Source organism: Elephas maximus, chromosome 24 (genome assembly GCF_024166365.1).
Source record: "Elephas maximus indicus isolate mEleMax1 chromosome 24, mEleMax1 primary haplotype, whole genome shotgun sequence".
NCBI classification, from domain to species: domain Eukaryota; kingdom Metazoa; phylum Chordata; class Mammalia; order Proboscidea; family Elephantidae; genus Elephas; species Elephas maximus.
In genome coordinates this window covers 20,663,327-20,689,075 of record NC_064842.1, presented here as the reverse complement: position 1 = coordinate 20,689,075, position 25,749 = coordinate 20,663,327, and the positions used below count along the sequence as shown (strand labels likewise).

The window sequence follows — 25,749 nt, the reverse complement described above, 5'->3', positions numbered from 1 at the left end:
TGGATTGAATCTTCACCAGGCAAGGTATACTGAATAAATGTTTACTTGTGGCTTATAGCTCTGTAAGCTAAAGAAAACCTCTGACCATGTATTGTTTCTGGGAGACAAAGTAAGACTGGTCTTTTTCAGGTTCTTTGGTGGTCAAACCAAATCCACTTTTGTCAATTCCATCTCATAGTGACCCAGTGTGTGTCACAGTAAACTGTGCTCCGTAGAGTTCTCAATGGCTGACTTTTTGGAAGCAGAGTGGCAGGACTTTCTTCCGTGAAGTCACTGGGTGAGTTCGAACCACCGCCCTTTAGATTAGGAGTCAAGTGCAAGCTGTTTGTGCTACCTAGGGAACCTTCAGATACACACAGTACATAGCTTATCAGTAGTCTTCCCATGTGTGCATACGACTCCTAAGAATCATCGCCAACAATATAAAATAGTTACATGAAGTCAGTAAACATCAGTACATCTAAGGATGGTCACATCCTCCTTGTAAGGGGTCTGAAGGTTTTGGTCATCACCACGTACCTTACACTGCAGAAACTCAAAAAGATGTGAGTTTAATTGAATTGAGTCTTTAAGTAGAGGTGCTGAATATACAATGCAACTATTTTAAACTCCTTATTACAAGAAGCGGAGAAGAAGTTAACACACTCCCTACGACCACCACAAAATAATAGAGAAACGAAGTACATGTATTACTTCCTTAGAATGCACATGCTATCATTCTGTCCTTACTTCAGGGGTTAACAGATGAGGATACCTTGCACAAAAGAGGCACCACACAAATGGTGATTGATAAATGCCTTTCCAGAAAAAAATATGGCAAACTGGAATAAACCAAACAGATGGAATACTTAAACAAAGTAAATAAAAATTTTAAGCCAATTACTGAATTATATAAAAATTACATCATAGAATATTTTTACATGAGCACCAGAAAATCAAAATATCAAAATCAATGTCTGCACTAGGAATGCTGGAAGCAGTAAATGAACAATCAATCGATATCTTCACATGAAACTATACAAACAGTAAAACTAATTCTTAAATGCAGAATTAAAAAAAAAAACTGACACGATAATTATTAACGTGAGAATAATGTGACTGTCAACCATGGGTTTACCCAGGTTTTGTGTTAAAAAGTCATCATGACTTGTATATGTTTAAAAAAATAGAAGGGTGAACAAACACAATAATTTCCCGTTACTAAACTTAAGCAAAAACTGCAGCATTAAAAACAATAAGCATATTACAATAAAGTTATATAATTAGCAGCATCCATTTTGTGGGCAATAAAGTTCTATTTCAAATAACAGAGTATTTCCAAAAAAGACAATTAAATTTATTAGTTTGTTAAAGATTAAAACTAAATTTCTTTAAACTTCTTTTGAAATATGGGCTTGTATACACAAATTGGAAGTTTTCACTTTAAATTAAAAATGTATGGGGGTAAAAAAAATTATGATTTTTTTTGCTGGTTAGTTTACATAAAGAACAACATAACATTAGGCATCTTTATTATTTTTTTAATGAAAGAAAGAGTGGCAAACTAACAATTATGAAAATTAAAAACAGAAAAATCAATTCTTTGACCACATTGAATAAAACGTCAAACTCCATCTTGGGAGTCAAAATTATGAATAAAACTTTGCACTAACAAGTCAAAGAATCACTTAAATGTCAGAGTAAAATGAAAAATGTCATTACTTCATCAAATCTTATTCATTGAACCCTCCCTTTTTTTGCTGTAAGTTCATTTTAGCGCAGTAGCCAAAATACATAACCGCTATGCCATAAATATATCCTACCTTTTTATCATATACATCTTGCCAGTTTACTCCAGAAAAGAAACTGTGCCTCATAATTTCTTTTGCATCATCTGGTCCACCACCAAGCCTACGAGGACAGAAATAAAATCTAATGAGTATGTTTACATAAGCCTGATGTGTGACCATTTTTTTGTGTGAAAGTATAATTTTCTTTGTGATAGCCTGTGTGATCAGTATCTATAAAAATAAAAACACTTTGCCATAAGATCTAATATACATCATACGCTATTAAGAAGAACTAGCCTCCGGTCAGTACAGTATTTAGAAAAGAGCACAGGCTTTGGAGAAAGACCTGAAAGGCAATACCAGCTTTGGCACTCACTGGATGTGTGACAATGGAAAGCTGCTTAACTTTGGTTTTCTTATCTGTAAAGTAGGGATCGTAATACCAATCTCGTGGGGGTCTGCAAGAGTTAGAAATAATATAGATGGGCACCTAGAACAATAAATGATATTACCATCACTGCCAATTTGATAAACCAAATTTCTTTCAGAATTATTCAAGTGAAAATGCACTCTTGTTAACACAAATTCTGAAATGACTAACTGGTTAGAAAGAAATAATTCATGAAGCCTTGTGAATGATTCATGTGTCATTTTAACCTCAAATTTTCACAGAAACAGTATTGATAATCTACAAAACATCACTGCCACTGCAGCGTAAACTAAAAAACAAGGAACACATCCCCTGGGCCCGTCATCCCCCATTTTTTGAAGGTGCTCTTATTTAACAATAGGGTTGCTATGAGTAGGCAATGACTTGACAGCAACTAGTTCAGTTTGGTTTGGGGCTTATTTAAGTGATATTTAACACAGTATTAAATTCAGGTGTTTTCTCACAGTTCAAAATCAGACAATGTGATGATTTCATATTATTTGGTATGCAGTACTGCTTCTTCTTTATATCCTTGTAAAACGGATAATTTTTAAACTAATACCATAGAGCACACCAAGAAGGAAGGAAGGGAGATAAAGTAAGAACAAAGGAAACAGAAAGAGAAGAAAAGGAGGGAGGAGAGAGAGAAAGGGAGGGAGTGAGAAGGAAGAAAAAAGAGAGAAGGAAAGAACAGAGAAAAGGAAAGAAATGAACTCTATTTAGATCTGAATTTGACAAGCTGTTGTCGCCATTAGTTGCTGTTGTCAACTCTGACTCACGGCAACTCCATGTATAACAGAACAAAATAGTTGTCCAGTCCTGCAACATCTTCAAGATGGTTTGTATGTTTGAGCTCATGGCTGCGGTCATTGTGTTCATCTATCTATTGAGATCAAGCTTAACATACCCAAACCAAACCCGCTGCTGTTGAGTCGATTCCGACTCATAGCGACTCTATAGGACAGAGTAGAACTGCCCCAGAGTTTCCAAGGAGCACCTGGTGGATTTGAACTACTGATCTCTTGGTTAGCAGCTGCAGCACTTAACCACGATGCCACCAGGGTTTCCAAGCTTAATATAGCAAGCTATATTTGGATTTGTTCATGGTTAGGAATGACAGTATGCTGGTAAATGCTTAACGACCAGCCCTCTGGGGGAAACTATGCATCTACAACACATGCATACATTTATTATAAGTTGTACTGATATAAAGGATGTGCAGCAGAAAATTTACAAAGAATAAAACAAACAATATTCTAGGTTGTAAATTAATTAGCCAATTGATTCTCACACAACACCTTTGTTAATTTTTGCTGAACTCTTGTATCCAAAGCCAGTCAATGGATACAAATGACTTCTAAGTAGCTCAGACATAAATATTGGTTAATGTTTTTGTTTATATAATTTATTATATTTATATTTTATTTGTAAGATGAAAGTGATACACCAGAGACATATGTCAGAATGTCACTTGTTTGTCAATGACATGAGTGACTTTATTGTTGAATGGTTAATAACTTTTGAATGGTTGCTGTTTGGTGCCGCTGAGTTGATTCTGACTCATAGTGACCCCATGTGCAACAGAATGAAACACTGCCCAGTCTTGCTACATCCTTACAAAGCAACCACTGTGTCAACCTATCTTGTTGAGGGTCTTCCTCTTTTTCACTGACCCTCTACTTTATGAAGCATGATGTCCTTCTCCAGGGACTGTTCTGTCCTGATTACATGTCCAAGGTACAGGAATAGTGGAAGAGTATTTCTTCACATTTTCTGCTATTCACAATGTAAGGGCTACAGACACAACAAACTTAAACTCTGCAATATTAACATTTTATCCATCACTTTCTAAAGTCTGAACAATCAAAAAAACAGCAAATCAAACCCTGATTTACAGTGTTTGCTGATTGCCCTGGTGTAAATACTCCCACCATGGCCAATTTCAAGCTAGCAACATGAGGTCACTCAACACGGAGGTGGTAAGAGATGCCCATTCATTATATGGCCTACCCAGAGATACAGCAGATGTAAAGAACCTTCAGACACAGAGCAGCAAAATGTAACAAAGTTATTAAGTGATGAATTTTGAACATCACCTTTGCTTTTAATATCCTTGATTTAATGGTAAGCTCACGTAATTTAATTCTTTATAATGACTAGGTTTAATAACCAACTCACACAATTTCTGCAAATATAACAACTGGCTCTCCAGAGTTGAGGCATGCCAGTTCTAACAGGTCACTGAGCAGAAAGCAAACCAAGTATGTCACAGAAAATAAACAACTGTGTAATTCTAATGCATTCTGGTACTGCCAGGTGTAGGAAACACGGGTTGAGAAGGACCTAAGGTCCTCCCACACAGTCAGAACGGAAAATAAAACAATCAGCTGATATCTAGAAATCTCTGATGATGATAAGTGTACTTACAACCTGGGTATCCTAGCCCCAGATCCAAAGAGAATTCACTAAATGGACCATCCTCCTGATACGGGACTTTTAGCTTAGATCAGGTCATAATAGCTAAGCTCCCGTTTGGAACCTTCAGACTGGCCATTCTGTATTTAGTTAACACTCAGCACTCCCTAGAATTGTTGACGTCCCCTAGACCACTGCAGATGCCTTTGAGGGCAGAGATCAGTACTGGATTATTCGAAAGCCTTTCTAAGCTTGTGTTCAGGAAACCAGAAAAGCACAAACAGTAAAACATACTTTTTGGAAAGAATATTTCAAAATGTGCATCAAAGTAGTCTGCATGAGAAAAATCAGAACTTCATTGTATTTTTTACCCTTATGCTACGGTTTATGTCAATTTTTTTTTCATTCTGAATTATATTTGTGGGGGTGGGTGAGGTGGGAGTTGGAGTGGAGAGCCATAATTAGTTTGTTATTTAGGGCTTCTAGAAGTCTGAATCCGGCTTTTCTCATTCGTTTTCATGTAGTCCCTCCAGTTCTCTAACTGTAGTTCAACTTTGGACCTAAACCAAAAAAATCAAACTCACTGCTGTCAAGTCAATTCTAACTCATAGTGACGGTATAGGACAGAGTAGAACTGACCCACAGGGTTTCCAAGGCTGTGATCTTTATGGAAGCAAACCGCAACACCTTCTTCCTGTAGAGCTCTTGGTGGGGTTTGAACCACCAGCATTTAATCTGTGTTCATCAAATACATATAAAACTAAGGCACAGGCCATGAACACTATGCAAAGCCTAAGAATATAACCTTAGGCTGCCATTTTAGAAGCTGAGATTGTTTAACACAAACTTCTTCAAAGTGTGAAACTGTCAAAAATTTCAATGTCAAGGACTCCTTAATATATAATTCAAGACTTCAAAATACGTTTTGACCTTGACGTATTTATAGCTAAGAATACGAAACTCCAACACCAGAATGCCAAACTAAATGCCCCCCTATGGATTATTCACTATTAAGAACATCACTCAAAAAAAAAAAAAAAACCCACTGCTGTCAAGTTGATTCCGACTCACAGCAACCCTATAGGACAGAGCACAACTGTCCCATAGGGTTTCTGAGGCTGTAATCTGTTTGCAAGCAGACTACTGCATCTCTCTCCCATGGAATGGCTGGTGGGTTTGAACCACTGACCTTTTGGTTAGCAGCCCAGGGCTTAATCACTGAGCCACAAGGGTTCCTTGCAAGAACATCACAGAAATCACATTTTCCTGGTGTTTCCTGAATGCAACATGAGGTCATAGTTTTCCTATGAAGTCTATATGGGAGGATAAATGAGATACTAATAGAACGACCATAAAGTAACACACAAATAATAAATAAAAGCAAAATCAAAGCTGACCTACTGACAGGACAGCAATCCAGTAAAAAATATCAGAAAAGTTGAAGCAATATTTAAAATAGCTGAATAACAAAAATAAAGATTATAATAAACATTATAAGTACACTACCATGCAATCTGCATTATTTTTCAGAAAACTTTGAGGGTCCTACATTGACTCCTCTTCTTTCTACCTCTTACATTCTGATGTTTCTCAGGATTTTTTCCTAAGCCCTCTTCTTTTTACACCCTACCCTATTCTCTGCTACCGTCATGGCTCCAGCTACCTCCCAGATGTTTGTGGCTCCCAAATCCATGTATTCAGTTACTGTGTTTCTCTTAAACTCTAGTACTACTATTCCCAATTGGTTATTTGACATTTCCATCCAGGTTTTCTATAGAAGGCTCAGACTCAGTATGCCCAAAGCTAATATCAGCATCTACCCCATCAGTGTTTCGTTTGTGGTACATGGGGTTGCTATGAGTCAAAACTGACGGCATCTAACAACAACAACCCCATCAAGCCTTCTCCTTTGTCTATATTCCCGTCTGTTAATAAAACTCTGTCCTCTCAAACTAGTCACCCAACCTAGAAACCTCCAGGTCTCCCTGACTCCTCCCCCTTCTTTGCCACTCCTACTGAATCATTCACAAAGCTCCATTTATTGCTCTTTTACCACAAAAAAAAATTTTTTTTTTTTAAATTTCAGGAGGGGCCATAATTCGTATCTGGATAATTCCATAACTGCTCTGGCTGCCTACCCTAGCCCTTCACTCTTCTAATTCATCCATGACAAAGCTGTCAGAGTTACCTTTTCATAATGGAGTTCTGATTACGCCATCCCTTGCTTTAAATGGAAACCCTGGTTGGTGTAGTGGTTAAGTGCTATGGCTACTAACCAAAAGGTCAGGAGTTCAAATCCACCAGCCACTCCTTGGAAACTCTACAGGGCAGTTCTAATCTGCCCTATAGGGTCGCTATGAGTCGGAATCGACTTGATGGCAACGGGTTTGGTTTTTTTTGTTTTTGCTTTAAATACTCCAGGGGCTTCTCTTTCTCTTCTGAATAAAGATTAAATATTTTCTAGGAAACATAAGGTCCCTTACAATCTAACATATCGGCTTTATCTCCCAATGTTACTCAACTCATATCCCACACTCTAGTCACTGAATTTCTCAAATACCATGCTTACTTGCAATTCTGCTTTACATGTAAATTTTTCTGCTTAGAATGACATTCTCTCCGTAAATTCCAACTCTTTGATGAATCAACTCAAGTCTTTCAATTCCCTTGAAAGGCTAATAATTTCAACAGCAATCTGTACTTAGCTTGACCTGCACATTTATTATATTCCATTGTAAGTATACGTTTTGTGAACATCTAGAGCAGAGGCTTGTTCATCTTTTTCACCCTTGCAGTCCCAATATTTAATGCACCAGTGCAGGAACTCGATACATCTATTATAAAAGGAAACATTAGATAATTGAAAATGCCTCATCTTCTCTTTGGAACAATACCAATCTCCTGGGCAGACAAACTATTAAGAGTTGCCCTGTATACCAGGCTACTAACATTCTAGAAATTTACCTCACATTTATTCAAAAAATTACTAAGTACCTATTATGTGTTACTTATTGGAATGGAGACAATAAAAAAAAAAAAGGATGAGATATAGACATGTAAACCACAAGAACAATTTTGTTTTACCAGCCACTTACAGAGGGCCACTAAGGAAAGGGTGGTAAAAGTTACCTCAAGAAGCCAGGGAAGAATAGAATGAAGATTCACTGCCCTTGAAACCTAAGCCAAATACCAGGTCCCAAGGTCAAACAGATAAAATGGAAATCATAGCTCTATTTAAAGACTTACCTGTCACTAAGTGCAAGTAATATTTCCTCCTATAATAGATGTATCAATTACATTAATCATGAAGTAACCAAATTTAATGGCACATATTTAAAAATCTGAACCAATTGAGAAATAGATACATTGTATATGAGACATAAAAGACACACTGAATAGGCACCAGACTGATTCCTATTCTTGCTTCTGCAAGAATTTTTGGGAGACCTTAGATAAATCACTTAACCCTATCTGAGCCTCTGTCTTCTCCCCAGTCAAAAAAATATCCATTGGCGTCCAGTTGATTCTGACTCATAGTGACCGTATAGGACAGAGTAGAACTGTTCCACAGGATTTCCAAGGAACGCCTGGCAGATTCAAATTGCCAAGCTTTTGGTTAGCAGCCGAACTCTTAAACACTGTGGTACCAGGGTTTCAGGGAGCTGACAATAATATCTGCCCTATCTACTTCACAAGGCTGCCAAAAAAGGCAAGGAAGATAAACAAGGTAAAAGCTGTTTGAAAGAAAACAAACACTTTACAGATAAAACACTTTACAGATAGAGGGTGATATCACAGTTACTATGATTATGAAGCACGTTTTAAAATGGTTTTTTGCAAAGCAAAAAGGTGTTATCTCTTTTATTATGTTTGCTTATTACTGGCTAAGGTAAAACCATGTTACTTATAAATTTAAAAGCATATAAGTATGTAATGAAAGTCATCTCTAAAGGTAAGCAAAGCCCAAATTTTAGAATTAATTTATCCCTTCACATATTTTATTGAGACTCAACCATAAATAGAACATTACAATAAAATGTTACGTTAGGTATTATGAAAGATGAAACACTATATAAAGGTGGCCCAGTGGTTAAGACTGCTAACCAAAAAGCTCGGCAGTTCGAATTCACCAGCCATTCCTTGGAAACCCTGAGACAGTTCAACTTTGTCTTATAGAGTTACTATGACTCAGAATCGATTCCTCGGCAACGGGTTTTCCTCAAGATGCTTATAATTTGATAAACTTGCAGAGAAATACTGATATGCATATACATCTACATGGACTATATAGACACAGATAAAAATGCACACACGCATTAAGGGGCATTTTTAAATTAATAACGATTTCAAATATGATTTATAAAATGTACGTTCAAATTAAAACATAAACATGAACAAACAATGCTGTAGCTCACTGAGCAAAGCATCAAGGGCTGCAGCCTCCTTCAGGTCATAGCTATAGCTACAAAAAATGGGAATAATAAGTATGGAAAGATTGGTTTTTTAAAACCATCAATTCTTTTACCCATGCATGAAAAAGAGTATTTTCAAATAACAAACAAAAAAGTAGTTAGCTATGTTAACACTGGTTGCGGGGAGGGAGTGAGTATAGAGACCAGTCCATTCTTTTCACAATGTAAACCAGCAGAAATGTAAAGGTCCAGAGACTGAAAGGAAAAAAAGAGATCCTCCCCTCCCCACAATATCAAACAGGGCAATTAAGAAATTGTGGACACATAATACGGATAAGAAAACGCAATAGCCTTCTTTGGAAAAATTTGCATAAAATTTCCAAGCTAGGAAAGCATTGAGGAAATTTTTTAAATGTTCAATATTATGCAGTTAAAAATAAGTCACTAATTCAGCAGGAAGATATCTACACCAAATACACTGTATCGTGGAGTCAGTTATGTGCGGATTAGTTTCTACATCATAATTTTTAACCATGTTCATCGTTAACTCAATGAGTATTATTGGAGACTTACCGTTTATTTGGATCCTTTATTAACAGCCCTGAAAGCAATGATTTTGCATCTGAAGAGAGCGTTCGAGGAAATTTAATGTCTTCCATTAGTATTAGTTCAAAAAGTTTCTCGTGGTCCTGGTTGTAGAAGGGTAGCCTCCCACACATCATTTCATACATGACAACACCGAGGCCCCACCAGTCCACTGCCCGACCATAGTCGTTATCTTCTAACACCTAAAAATGAAGCCAGTTAAAAAGATTATTACACTTTAACTTTCAAAGGATTATGCATAAAACATAAGATTTTTACATAAAAATGGACTGCAACTTTCAAGGTCTCAGTATGCTTGACAATTAAACGATGAAGCATCTGTCAAAAGATATAAATCACATCAAATACATGAAATGTCCAATATATACCCAGAAATCATCAGAGTACAGGCAGTCCCTGGATTATCAATGAGTTCCATTCTTAAGTCTGTCTTTTAAGTTAAATTTGTACATAAATTGGAAAAGTCAGGTACAGTTCACATCTAATGTCAGTCAGCCCAAATGTTTTAGTACATAGTAATATAGTGTACCTTTCTATGCATGAAAAATGCTAAACAAACACTTCCAGATACACTAAAATATCTTTAAGGTAATACAGTAATAGTAATAATCCTGATGCATGTTGCCAAGTAGCGCTTAATTGTTATTACAGACCATTCTATGTACCTCAGAATTTTAACATAATAGGCTTTAGAGGGGTTGATTTGTAACTACGGATTGTACGTAAGTCAGACATTCATAACCTGGAGACCTCCCTTACAAAAAAGGGGACAGGTCATGTAACAAAAGTCCAAGTAAATGGGTATATAGAGCTCTAAGGATAAAATGAAAGCAGTTAGCATATTTGTGTATTTTCTCTTAGGGCTATTTTTCATGTGGTTCCACAACGTGGATTTTAAGTAACGACTTATGGCCAGACCATGCTGATTAAAGAGCATACAGTGTGCCTTACACATTCTTGTATTAAAAAGAACTAATATGAATTGAATAGTAAAAGACAGGAGTAAATTAATGCAGTGTCATAAACAAGTGTATAGGGCATGAAAACCATTAAAATAAAACTGAAAGCTTTCAGAGGTCACGACATGCTTAAAATTTTTCAGAAAATATTTAATCAAGGAAGTGAATATTAAGGTTTACTGTTTGGGTTGCAACAAACTTTAGTATCCAAACCTTTAGTACCTTACAAGAAAAATCTTTGTTAAACTCAAAAAACAAAAATCATACTTAATATTTGTGTGGTACATGCCCTTAAATTTGTTTCCCAAACATGTATTACACACAAAATGAGTTTACTAAGAATTTACGAAACTACCAGTTAGGTTATGGGGAGCAATCTGCTCAAATCAAAAAACAGTAGTTTGCCATTTACTCAGAACAAAAATGTGGTTCTATCTGTTAGGTTTGTTTCTCATCCAATGAAATTTTCCTCATTTATATACAGCCTACCAGCCACTCCCCTTGAGACAGATGTGGCAGTCTGCTTCTGTAAAGATTTACAGCCTTGGAAACCCTCTGGGGCAGTTCTACTCAATCCCATAGGGTCGCTATGAGTCAGAAGCCACTCGACGGCAGTGGGTTTGATATTTGTTTTTTAATACAGAATTTTTGATGTTTTATTTTAAATAATTATATACAACCAAAAAATTACATATAATCAAATAACTAAGATTATATCTGAATAATCCTAGAGCTTACTTTATTTGATCCTCTCAGCCTAGGGAGAACCAGATTGAGAAAACTAGATACAAGAAATTTATTAATGCAGGGAAAAAAAACACTTATAACTGATTACAGTAAGAGAGAATTTGATGCAGAACAGGGTAGATCTCATGTGTTAACCTTTCTTAGTACAGATGACTTAAATACTTTACTGAAGATTATTTCCCTGTGACTTTGATTTAAACTTGACCAATAATTTCACAGAATTGCAGATAATTATATTTTTGGCAATAACATTGTAACCACCTATATATCTATAAAAAGGCATCTAGTAGAATATTTAAAGATGGAGGACATACTTTCAAGAAAAACAATTGTGACTTCAAAGATCTACTCAGTACATGCATTAGGAAAGTTATGAGAAAAAATTAAATTCAATTTTATCATTGTTCTGTGGCTGAAGAACACTTGGAACAGCACTGGCAATGTATGAACAAGTCTAGTTCCTATGTTTTTCCAAAAATCCTTTGTAAATCACAAACTAACCAAAATATTTTCTGGAAGAAAAAAAAAAACAACAAATTATAGTCTCTAAAGAAGTCAATCACAGAAGGACAAATGCTGTATGACTGCAGTTACATCAAAAGACAAATATACAGAGAACAAGGTTTACTAGTGTTTACCAGAGGTGGGAAGGAGGGGGGACGGGGGGTTAATGGTGATGGAAAAATCACATCGATTAAGGGCTGCACAGTCAATTATTGTAATTGCTGTCAATAAGTTGTATATCTGCAAAAAGTTGAATTGGCAAAAGTTGTGTGATAGACACATTTACAACAATGACAAAAAGAAAGTAAGAATGGTTGCTGGGGCTGATTATGTACGACCAACAACGTTATGGGATCTGGTTTCTTGGTTTGGAGGTTTAGGGTCATGATTTCCTAGGACATCCAGTTAATTGCTCTAATAACAGGTTTAGTGCTTCTTTTCTACCTCCTAGTTTGATGCATAGTGCCTGGGATCTTTTTAAAGGCTTGTAAGCGGCCATCCAAAGTCCAACAATTGGTTGCTATTGGTCTGGAAAAAAAGAGAGTCAGCAATAGGAGGATATGGAGTATGTGGGTAATTACTTCCATTAACAACTGCCCCTTTGTCATGAGACCAGAACTGGATGCTGCCTGGCCACTATTACTGAGCATCTTGATCAAAGATTCCTTAGGAAAACCCTCATCAAAAGGGGGAAATATAGAACAGAATTTCAAATTCTCATGGACTCCAGACTTCCTGAGGCTATGAAGGCTGGATGAATTCCTGAAACTACTGCCCTGAGATAATCTTTAAACCTTAAACCAAAAATATTTCCTGAAGTATTCCCGAAACCAAACAATAGTTTGGCTTTACTAGTAAAAAATGTCTGCCTTGAATATTCTGTTCTTTTAAGAACCACTGTATTTTTAAATAAATAATGCATGCCTTCTGCATTCATTAGTTGGCCATGGCCTCCCCCCACCCCCTCAACAAGGCACCCTCACAAGCGCCACCATGCCAATCCTCTTCCACATGTAGCTGTAAAAAAAATTAGCATAGTGTGCTTACAAAAAAACCTCATGGGGGGGGGTAAGGCCAGCAAACAGAGAGGGTGTGCATTGTTTGTGTAAAAATATAGGATGAAGTTGACAATAGCACCTTAAAAGATTAGATGAGAATTTTAGGGGGCAGTGAATTGATGTTAATGGGGGAAGAACAACGCAGAAAAGGAGGGTAAGAATGGTTTCACGACTCAAAGAATGTAACCAGTGTCACTGAACAGTACATGCAGACACTGCCGAATTGATGTATGTTTTGCTGTGTATATTCACAATAATAAAAAATAAAATTATATTTAAAAAATTAGTTTCCATCTTTAGTCAAAAAAACGTGAAATTTCTACTTATTTGAAGTAAGTAACATGAGAACAAATAGAAAGCAAGAAATAAGCGAGGGGACCAGAAGGAATTCTGCTGAAAGGAGGTGCTGCATATTTAACTTTAAAATATCAGTGAGCTTTTAAAATCATACTATCGCTTCAAGGACCTATCGCATGGTCAGTGAGCAAAATGTACTGTTGGTGGCCTTCATCTAAGTGATAAAGGATTTTACCGAATTACAAAAAGTTTCCCAATCTAAGTAACCTTTTACTGCACTCTTCCAGCAGCAACAAAACGGCAGCACACAGGCAAAAAGAGCCAAGTGCGGTTTTTAACCTCTTTTTTCATAAAACCATAAAAAGCATAAAAGCTGGATTAACTGCCTCCCGAACCCACACTTCGCCAGCCGGGTTCTCATCCCCAGCTGGCAAAACTGGCAATCCTTTATTTTTGTTTAAATACCTGGTTTGCAGCCAGAAGGGAAAGTGAGTACATAAAAAGGGGTTATATTTTTGAAGAGGAATAAGCAACTGAAAAATGAAACTGCATTGTAAAGAGATCTGATATTAAAATAAACTTTATTCAGCTATGTAAAATGAATACTGACTCTCAAAGTAAGTGGTTTTGCTTCTGAACATACATGTATTAACTGATATATACATCCATAATGCTATAATTGGAACAAAACTGATGGAAGGTATTGTCTTACTGACATGTAACTTCAGCAACGTGGAGGAGAAATACCTCAACAATCTAGCCAGCCCTCTTCACCAGTCTTTGCTATCAATTAAAAAGAAAGATCTTTGCTCAACCCCTGAAGAGCTGGAAGACGAAATAAACAAGAAATAAAAATAAAATGACTGCAATATTCTGCAATCTAAAGTATCTCAAAACATAGTGTTTTGAGATGCTATGGAAATCTCAGAGTCAAATTAACTAACTCAAATAGAGCCTCATTTTTATTATGTTTAAGACAGAATTTTTCTCCCTTACTCAAAGCTCTTCTTTTTCCAAAATACACCGTTATGGTTAGGTGCCATCAAGTCGGTTCTAATTCATAGCGACCCTATGTACAACAAAAGGCAATACTGCCCAGTCCTGAGCCATCCTCACATTCCTTGCTAATGCTTAAGCTTGCTGCTGCAGCCACTGTGTCAGCTCACTTCATTGAAAGTCTTCCTCTTTTTCACTGACCCTCTAACCTTACCAAGTATGATGTCCTTCTGCAGAGACTGGTCCTTCCTGATAACATGTCCAAAGTATGTGGAATGAAGTCTCTGCATGCTTGCTATGCTTCTTCCAAGACAGATCTGTTCATTCTTCTGGCAATCCATGATATATTCAATATTCTTTGCCAACACCATAATTCAAAGGCGTCAGTTCTTCTTTGGTCTTCCTTATTCATTGTCCACCTTTCGCATGCATATGAGGTGATTGAAAATACCATGGCTTGTTCTGGAGGTGACATCTTTGCTTGTTAACACTTTAAAGAGGTCTTTCGTAGCAGATTTGCTCAAAGTACTAACATAAAAAGTTTACATTCATTGAACCTAAGTGTTTCAATTATTTCAGCCTACTTCTGATTTTTTTTTTCCTTAGCAAAAAGGCTAGTTTATTTCATGGTTATCATGAGAACTGGCAAAGAGTGATGTGAAGTAGAGGCGCAGCAATGGTAAAGAACATTTCAACGCCATTAAAATGCACTGTATCATATGATCTGGACATAACTACAGATCAAAGCCTGCTCCTGAAGAAATAATCTGGTAAAAGCTTTATTTTGGAGAGTTAATCCAAAAAAGTAGCTCTTTTCTTTAAACACCAATGTTACTAACTCAAATTAAGTGCCAGATTTAAGTGTGAACACAGACATTTGGTATTTCTTTTTTTCCTATTGTCCTTCGTAACTATACATGTTGCTTTGCATTATACCTACATTTAAAACCAATGCCCAGATGGAGATAAAAGACAAGGAGATTTGGAACACTAAAAGCAATATAAAGTACAGAAATGGTGAAGGGTCACATCAAATCAAAACCGGAACAGAGTACAAACTCAAGGAAACAATGGTTTAGCTTCAATTTTTCCACCAGGAGTCAGAGATTCTGACATAATAAAACCTAAGATTCAAGAAAGTCACAGCAAGTACCAATTACTATTAAATATTCTGGCAATACTTGATGTGGACACTTCCATTTATTTAAAAAAAAAAAAAAAGTGATTTAAGAAAAATCACCATGAATAGCTTTTGAACGGTTACTAACCTCAAAGAATGATACTGAATAAGAAGCTATGCATTGTAAAATGATACTATCAATTAAAAGTTCCCAATGTAAATATTCATTTGGCTAATGAGCATTTTCCAAAAACATATTCTTTCCGATATTCTTTTACCAATTAGGATTTACTGGGAGTTTGAAGGAACATCTCTCTCGGTTGGCTCGCCAAGGCCACACAATGAACCCAAGGCAAGCAATTACGAAGTGGCTACCTATGCCCCGGAGTGGCGTACTGCTCAAGCTATAATCCTGACAGAACAGATGGGGGAAAAGAATTAAACATCTAAACAAACTGTCTGCACACCTATGTTGTGAAAGTAAACTGCGAACTGGGACTCACCAATCTACTGTTACTGCAAAAAAAAAAAAAAAAAATTTTTTTCTGGTAACCTTACATTTCAGGTAACTGGTATGTGTACGTTTTAAATATAAACATACATCTATACACTCTCTCATCTATGGAAGCCCTTTATATATGTGTAACATCATAGGTATATGCAAAAAAAAAAAGAAGAAGAAAGAAAACAAGAACAACAAAAGAACCAATAAATCTTCTAACGTTGATTTTAAACATTATCAATGAGTTATAACTTCAGGAGGCGTACAGATTTCATTCATGAGAAATGCAAATTCCATGGTTTCTTGGTATTTTCTTAATAGGCATTTTACAACCGGTATCATCTGCTGTAATAATTCTTAAGAGACTGAAACTTTAAATGCCATTGTCTGTGAATTAGAATACTGTAAGCTTTATGGACATTTCTAAGCATACGCACACAAACACAGACAGCGAACATCCATCGTACTTTCAAAAGCAAACTGGTTGAGCAGGCAAAATCTTTGAACAAGAAAAAGACTAAATGGACATAAGACTGGTGATTAAACCACACATACACATATCTTTCCAAAGATTTTAAACATTTCCTTTTCAACAGACATTATGGGATTCCAAGAACCTGAGTCTCCGTAGCTCAAAGTAAAAACAGTCACAGTAAAATACTATGGGGGTAATCACTAGTGTTCCCAACGAGGGCTAGTCGTGTATATGTTCCCTTGCTTCAGAGAATTTAAAAATGAACACTGTGCTTGTTTTAGAATTCTAGGTCTAGAATCATACCAAACTACTAAATAAAAATATTCTATTAAAGCCAAAGACCATGTAACACTTAAAAGAACTTCAGGTGGAAACAGCTGCTACGAGAACTGACAGACCTCTAGGCAAGTAAAGACTGACACATAAACACTGGTAGGCATTAACGTTGAACTAAAAAGACAATTTTAGTTCATATTTAAGCAATATCCAATTACGGGACAAAGTGGGATGGATTTTAATATTATCCAGAAGCAGTATAAAACAGCACTGTCATACAGAAAGACGTAGATTAAACACAGTCAATATTAAGTCAATTTACAAGGACAGTCAGAAATTGTTAACTATGAATTCTGACTATAAAGCAGAGAGCTTCTATCTGAATTCATCGCCATTCTCCTTTACTTAATAGTCTCTTTAATACTGGCCGCAAAGCCTTTTAGGAACTCTCAGGAAGAAAAAGGTTTTCAAAACTACTTTGGGAGGACAGGTGTTATAAAAATTACTAATCATTAAATAAAATATTAGTTGTACACAGTCAATTTTAGAAAGGCTACTGAAGCAACTTGTTCTTTTTACAAAAAGCTTAGAACTTCAAAGGCTAGTTTTACAATCTATGGAAATACAATAGACTTTTGTCCGAGGGCTAATGAACATGTACCTATGAATGCTACTATTTTTACCTACAGATTAAATGTGCAAACATATGTAACTTTGGCCTTATTCATTTCCCTTAAGATTCCCTAGAGAAAACATTGATAGGGTCTGTAAAATGATATCATTTGCATTTATGCTTTGTTGGATTTAAAATAAAAAATAAAATTGCACTCAATACATTTAAATCAAGTTAGGTTCTAAGCACACCCCCAGGTACACCATGTCCTTACCAGTACCACTCTTAGCCTTCATTTACGTGACTTTCAACTCATTCTGAAGGAGTTAACGTGTATCTTTGGCTTTAAATTTAAAAAGAATTAAATTTCCATTTGTGCTATTGATGTAGCATCACAATGGCTTTGAGAAAAATCTTTGTATCAAAATATTGTGATCTACTTCAGATATTTTCAAATTATTGTATTAAAGGAATGTTAAAGATAGTAGGCTTCAGAAGAAAAACGACTAAGATTACAGCAAGTACATGTTTTCTAAAAATGGGGTTCTGAAAACTAAGACGAATACAACAAAAAATGCATTTTCAGCCACTGGCAAGGAAAAAAAAATCGTATTTTACACTTAGATGAAAAAAATTATGTATTTTTTCTAAATAGCAACCACAACTAGATACCATATATTTCCCAACAATCAAGTCATTTTTCTGCCATCTTTTTGTTAGTTCTAACTTGATTACCAAAGAATTTTTATTTTTACACTATTACAAAAGTGTATTTCTCTAGGTTTCCAAAACCACCTTACTCAACCTCCCCCATCTGTCACCATCTGCTTCTTTTCAGCATGTACTTTTTGTGTGATCACATAAGCATGTGAGAAATAACTAGCATTCAGATGATTATCGGCTGGTACATTTGAGGACTGGGCATAATAAAAGTGAACTGCCAAAACGTACTTAACACGTTTAATTTTGTTGGGTCTTGCATGTAAGCTACATTTGATTTCCAAACTGTTTTACAGTTGGAAAGTTGATCAGGTACTGCTAACTCAAGAGCAAAGCTGAGACTCTAAATAATTAGCACTGCATAAAATGGTTTGGATTCAATAGGAGCCAAATCAAATAATAAAATTTTACAGTAAGAGTTTATATGTGATTTCTAATTTCTTTTATAACTTCTAGGTGTGAGAAGACCGTGTACACTAAAAAAAAAAATTTTCTCAAAGATTTTTATGATCCATAATTTACTGCGGGTCAAGTTTATTCCCCTGTAATATAAGAAAGAGCAAAAATATGCTCATTTAAAACTACATACAAATGCATTTTTAGATATTTAACACACTGCTTGCTAGGACTAGATCTTTGGAGCTGCTTTTAAAGCAAGCAAGCAAGCAAACTCTATATACATACATACGTGTGTGTGTATATACATATGTATATATACACATTCCGCCCCCCACCCCTTATGACGATAAAGATCTTTAATTCTTCCCAGGTTGGCAAAATTGCAACGTAAGCTCCATCCTTCATCAAAGGGGATAAGAAAACAAATACTTTATTTTTAATATTCTGTTTTCAACCAATGGCATTATTTAAACTACAAGCCTTATTTTTTCTGGTGGTCTTTGCACCAAGAAGAAACTGAAGTTCATTTAAAACTTAAGTTTATTTAAAAATCTCCTATGACTCTAAATTAGTACATTTTGATGAACTGGCTTTGGACTACTTTCTAACATTCTTTCTGAAATATTTTTGAGACACCTTGATCTATCTTTTCACAGCCAAGTATTTCCACCAGATTCAAACAATTTAAAAGGTAAAGGATGACCACAAAGTATAGGTGAAGTAAAGGTTGGGACAAAGATCTCTACGTAATGGGTAAACAAGACTTATATAAGACAGAAGGGAAAATACTGACAGGGAGTCATTTCTAAGATACGCAGTATTCAAGAATGTATTTCAGGTCTGATAAACAACGATTACTTATATTACTATCAAGAATAAAAAAAAAAAATAGGCTGGCATTAATAACAGCATGTACTAGAAATTTCCAAGTTCAAAAAAAGTGAGACACACCATCTGAAGGGACGAGACTAGATTCAGCTCTTGCCAATTCCTAACACCAACCATGTACATTTCATCACATCACTGCCTTGCTCTCAATTCAAGGGTGAATCTCCCACACCCACAGGATCAAATATAAACTCCTTGCATTCTAATCGCTACCAGTGTGCCCACCCTCCTCTCTTCCTGCTTCCTCTTTGCTGCCAGTGGACCTTCCCCACGGCGGTAAGCACATTCCTTTTTCTTCCGCTACACTAGTACAACACTCCAGTCAAACAATTATCTTCTTGCCCAGTAAAATTACTTTATATATCTTATCATCTTGGTAGGCAGCAAGCTATATGAGGGCAAAAAATATTTCTTACTATTTTTGTATTCCCAGCAGTGGCGTCACTGGCGGGGGGGGGGGGGGGTGCAAGATGTGGACTGCATCAGGTGATGCTGTCAGAGGGGGTAACCAAAATGACTGTCCATAAAATTCTTGGGAAGTGTTTCAGCATGAATTTATTATTTTTTATAAAAATATCCCTGCAGTTACAACAACAAAAAAATTTTTCATAAGCCCAGCTTACATGTATCAATACACCTCCATCCATCCATCCATCCATCGCCGTTGAGTCGATTCCGACTCATAGAGACCCTACAGGACAGAGTAGAACTGCCCCATAGTGTCCAAGGAGCGCCTGGTGGGTTCAAACCGTCGACCTTTTGGTTAGCAGCTGTAGCACTTAACGACTTACACCACCAGAGTTTCCATCAGTATATCTACAAGGCCATACCTCTATGCTAATTTACTTTTTGAACATTCCAGTGCACTCTGATCAGAGCTGTCATTGTCACCCAATTACAACAACTCTTTGAATCACATGGTTTTGTCTGCATACACTACAAGTACGCGCTGGTGTTTTCGTTGCTGCTGGTGTTTTTATAGTCACTGATTCAGTCAAATTTTCTGGTGCTTTAGCGACACTATTATGGCAATTAGCATGGGGGAGTGACACCAAGAGTTATCGCACCGGGTGACACCAACCCTAGTGATGCCACTGATCCCCAGCATCTAACAAAATGCCTGCAACCTAGTAAATATTGAATAAATATTTATTTAATGAATGAATCAATGACCATTGTACAACAAAACGGTCCATGCTGGAGACCAAATTAAGGAGTTAAATTCTTGTTTTTAAAAGAGAGGGTGAACACATTCAGAGTTACCTTGATGTAACAAAAATGCAGTATTGATACAAGCTCTTAAAATATAATCATAAGAATTAAATTACATAGAAGGTAGTTGTTTCGAGGTTTGTCGTCCTCAAACAGGAACTACAGAGATCACTCTCCCCTATAAAAATAGGGTGTCAAGATTTTAATACATTAATCAACGTGTATCAACCATGGGTATATAATCTATTTTCAAGGCCAGACTTCTGAAATATTAAAAAAAAAAGGTATACAGAACTGTTTTCTTGTCTTTAAAAAGAAACTGATAATTTCTTGTGAACTGTAAATTTTCTACTCAGAAACAAATGACTCTTCTTGCATTAAATTCTTGGTTTTGTTCTTCAGTTGATGACGTTTGCATAGAAAACAGTATCTTTGTTTCTTAGGAGATCATCTGCTTCTGAAATGACATGTATTTATCTTCTTCCGAAATAATTTCCCCCTAATTGTGACACAACTAATTCTGTTACTCTAAATATGGGATATCATCATCCATGGAAAATGTATAGCAGGGGTAATTGAACTCCAGAGAAACAAAGACTTTGTTTTTCATGACACTCACAGAACCAATCTTGTTCTAGAAAATATGATCTTGTATTTAAATAAACAAGAAACAGTGTTTCTAATATTTTACCTAATTCAGGCACAAAAATGGAGAATTTTAACTTTCTGCAGATTTGGTAACAGAGAAAGTGATATTTTTGCAGCCTTTGAGAAAGTACTGGTTGGAAATTCACTGTATGTCAAATATTAGCAATTATTTTCAATAACTCAACATTTGTGAGATTTAAATTTAACCCCTATTTGAAAAGAACTATTACAATAATAAACAGGCATGAGTTACTGTGAGTATAAAGAGTGCTAACACCACTGTGAATTCATTCTTACTTCCGAATTTCTTTTGATTATCTTTTCCTATTGGGCATTTACAATACATCCATTTTAAAAATTACTACTATTTATATCTGTAAATAGCCTTAAAATTGTGACTTTTTAGCCATGAGGTAGTTTAAAAAGTAAAAGTGGGCTTTAGAGTCAGAGGGACCTAGTTAGAATCCTAATTCTACCTCCACTACCTCCTAACTGTGTAGATCATACAGATTAGGTAAAAAAAAATTCTGATCTTCAGATCCCTCATCTTTAAAAATATCACGTTTGCTATCTATCACAAAAGATTATTCTGAATATTCATTGAGTTAACAGACGCAATGCACTTATACCGTGTGTGGTCCACTACAGCAAATAGTAACCCTCACCCATCGAAGATTAATGACTCTTTAGCCCTGGTGGTGCAGTGGTTAAGAGCTCAGCTGCTAACCAAAAGGCTAGCAGTTTGAATCCATCAGCCTCTCCTTGCAAACTCTATGGGGCAGTACTACTCTGTGCTATAGAGTCACCATAAGTGAGAATCTACTCAGTGGCAACGGGTTTGGTTTGGTTGTTTATTTGGTGCTAGCCATACTAACCTTCTTGGATTTTGTGAGAAAAACTGAGTTAGTTCTAGCCTCAGGGTTTTTTACACTAGCTGCTTCCTATGTCTGGAAAACTCTTCCCTCCTGTCTTTGCATTAGCTGCTCCCCCTTCTTTCCATTCAGGTCTCTGGCCAAACATTACTTTCCCTGAATATCTTATCTATGGAAGATTTTATTTTCCAGAGATGGCTGCAACAATATCTCCCATCCTACATGTCCTTCTACAATAGTCAGATGGGGTTTCTGTCTCTACCTTTTCAATCTTTGTGGGTTTAGGACTGCTTCAACCAATGAGTACATGATGGAAAAGTTGTACGACCTCTGAAACTAGGCCATACAAGGAGATGCATACATGAATGTCCACAGCAGCAGTATTCACAACAGCCAAAAAGTGGAGACAAACCAAATTTCCAGCAACTCATGAGTGGACAAACAAAATGTGGTATATCATATGAAATATGAAATATGATTTGGCCATAAAAAGCAATGAAGTACTGGTAATATGCTACAACACAGATGAACCTTGAAAACATTATGCTAAGTGAAAGAAGCCAGACACGAAAGGCTATATGTTATGATTCCATTTATGTGAAATGTCCACAATAGGCACATCCACAGAAGCAGAAAACAGATTAGTGGTTGCCAGAGTCTGGGAGCAGGAAAACTGGGGACTGGCTGCTAATGGGTATGGGATTTCTTTTTTGGGGTGTGATGAAGACATTCTTGTATCAGCGGTGATGGCTGCACAACCCGTGAACATAGCAAAAACCACTGAATTTCATATTTTAAAAGGTAAAAATTACTATATTTACTATTAAAATTAACATTTTCTGACGAGTTATTAGTTTTGCTAAATGGAAAAAAAAAAAAAAAAAACCGGGGTTGCAGCTTCCACCTTGTTCTCTTGGATATTTGTTTTTAGAGTCCAGAGCCTAAGGAGTCTGACTCTTCTGAGAAAGTAGGCTACTAGAGAAAGCCTAGGCCACATGGAGGGGCTGCAGTAGTGCTCCTGTCATTAGCCCTGTGAAAGTCCCAGCTGACAGCCAGCAGTAATTGTCATACATATGAGTGAAGATGCTTCCAGATGATCCCAACCTCCAGCCAGAGTCACTCTTTGGTCTTTCTGGTGGAGGCTCTGTACACTGTGGAGCAGAACTAAGCCATCCTGCCATCCCATCCTCATTCCTGACACACAGAATCCATGATTAGAATAATATGGTTGTTTTTCACCACTAAGGTCAGGGGTGGTTTGTTACACAGCAACAGTAACCGGGACACTATCTAACTGAGCCACCACCCCCACAGCCTTCCCCTTATCTTGTGCTTTTCTTCCTTCACAGTTCTTATTCATTATATAACACGTTATATATTTATTTTTATTCTTTTTCCTTCCATATAAGTTCCCGGAGAGCAGGGTCCTTTTCTGTCTTGTTCCTGTAACCACATTACCAGAACAATACCAAATGCATAGTACCAAAAAAAAAAAAACTAAACCCACTGCCATTGAGTCGATTCTGACTCATGGCAACCCTACAGGACAGAGTAGAACTGCTCCATAGAGTTTCCAAGGAGCGCCTGGTGGATTCAAACTGCCGACCTTTTGGTTAGCAGCCGTAGCACTTAACCACTATGCCACCAGGATTTCCAAATGCATAGTAGATACACAAAAATACATCATGAATGAACAAAGGAACGAATTACTGCAGAACCCTCAGCATGGGAAGCCCATCTGGTTGGAGCTTCCCTTGATGTGAAGTCCAAAACGTAGCTACCTTCATTTCATTAACTCTCCCAGTGAAATAACTTTCTATAATTAAGTACCAAAGCACACAATACTACAAATTCAGTCACTGTTTCTTTGTTTCTAAGCAAAGTCCAAAATGGTTTATGAAACTGTAAACCTTTTTTGTTGAAATCATTCCATTACTCTATTTTAATAAATGAATCAAAATGGGCATGACCAACAAATAAAATGTGTATCGCCAAGAAATAAAAACTGACTTAATCTACTTCAGTAGTAACTCTGTGCTTATAAAGTTTATAAAAATTAACTTCTATATATTCTTACCCCTATAATTCCACATTAAACAAGTGGGAACAAAATAAATTTGACTCAGGTTGAAATTCAGGGAAAAGTAGGAGGTAATGCAATTTTTTAAAAGTGTAAGTGTTTGTTACTTTGCAAAACATGATGTCAACATAAATTTTTCCTTTGAATGAGACTAAAGCCTACCTCTGGTGCCAGGTATTCTGGTGTACCACAGAATGTCTTCATGGTGGCTGCATCTGTGATCCCTTCCTTGCAAAGTCCAAAATCTGTAATTTTTATGTGGCCATCTTTATCCAGCATCAAATTCTCCAACTGTGTATTAAGAAAAAATGACATATATGTTCTATATAGTCTTCAACAGCAGGAAAATACAGTTTTGAAAATGACTGCATGCTGAGTAAAGTATTTTGGAAATAAATTTTTTAGTACTTACAAACCCAGTAGTTTCCTAACTTTGTGTGAAAAGAGCCATGTTTTATCATGTATTTCATGATGATAAAATGATTCATTTTTAAACCAATGGAAAAGAGGGCTATGCTTTAAGAGCTATTTTTGTGTGAATAACTAAAGCCTAATCAGTTCTTCAAAGCAAATAGCAATCCTCTTTTTTCCTTCTTCTTCTTAAAATAGAACGTGATCTAAACAATCCCAAAGAGATGAGCATCTTCTGCTAGGTACATACAGATGGTTTTCAACAATTTCTCTTGGGAATCTATTGCTATTATAAAATATTCACTTACAGAAATGTTTTTTTGGTGCTGGCTGTAAATCAAACCTAAATCTTATTTTGTAAGGTAAGGTGATATCCTCTTTTGTAGTTCTTTGCAATAAAGAAATACCAACCCTTTTAAACATAAAAAGAAAAAGAATATCAAAGTCAAACATTCAACAGTTAATATAAATATATAACACGAATGTTATAAAGTTAGAATCCCTCTGAGTACATTAATTCAAGAACACATAAGTGAATGCTATATCCGAGATTTCGCCAAGTGGCACAATTACCTGTCTTAGATGAAAGTCAGGATACACAAGGGGAGAGGCAGTTTGCATGAAGGCAGTGCCATTAAAAATAACAATATTTGAACCCAAAGTTACAATTCCCATAAAACAGAGATCCGTATGAGTCTACTTGTGATTCTACAGACTTAGATAGATGGGGCACCCTAACTTGGCCCAGTCATGTAGATACAACCCAAAGGTACACCAAATAGGGCCTTTTCTTATTATACACAAGAAATACAGTTGTGAAAAAAACATTATCAGGATGAATGAAAATTAACTTAAGGAGTATTTAATCTACTCCTTAATATGATGACATTTAAAAGGTCTTCCCTGAACTCTGAAGTTAACATCAAATTAAAAACAGAACACCACGTAAGAACATAAACAGATACCAATCATATAAAATGACTGTCATATTATTAAATGCCTTTTAAACCAGAAACTAGTTAAGCAAGTTACGTTCACTGAAGGAAAGATTAGAAGACACATAAGTCCTTTTATACAGTGCTTAAATCTGCTACCCAAATGAGTTAAATGCTCAATAAATAGTACATGTCCAGCATACTTCAGAGAAATCAATTTTCAATTTATCTACAGAAAGCTGAACAAACCCTAAATATATTCTTGAACCTTTAAAAAGAAAAGTCTTATTTTATATACAAAGATGTCGTCCATCTTCTTTATGATTTTCTAACTAGAATCTAGAAATCGAATCTAATTTGCAAGAATGAAAATAAGTCTTTAATAGTGAAAACTACCAGAAACAT

At 36.1% G+C, this 25,749-nt stretch overlaps 1 protein-coding gene across 6 annotated transcripts in view; it reads right to left on the bottom strand.

The window, feature by feature from the left end:
• AKT3 (AKT serine/threonine kinase 3) overlaps nucleotides 1-25,749 on the bottom strand; it is a 325,618-nt gene that overhangs the window by 37,647 nt on the left and 262,222 nt on the right. For all 6 annotated transcript variants that reach the window (XM_049868135.1, XM_049868133.1, XM_049868137.1 and 3 more), the window contains 3 exons: nucleotides 24,161-24,289; nucleotides 9,600-9,814; nucleotides 1,803-1,890 (listed from right to left, as the gene is read on the bottom strand). In XM_049868135.1, the coding sequence (XP_049724092.1) occupies nucleotides 1,803-1,890; nucleotides 9,600-9,814; nucleotides 24,161-24,289 (432 nt within the window). The remainder of the gene's footprint in view (nucleotides 1-1,802; nucleotides 1,891-9,599; nucleotides 9,815-24,160; nucleotides 24,290-25,749) is intronic.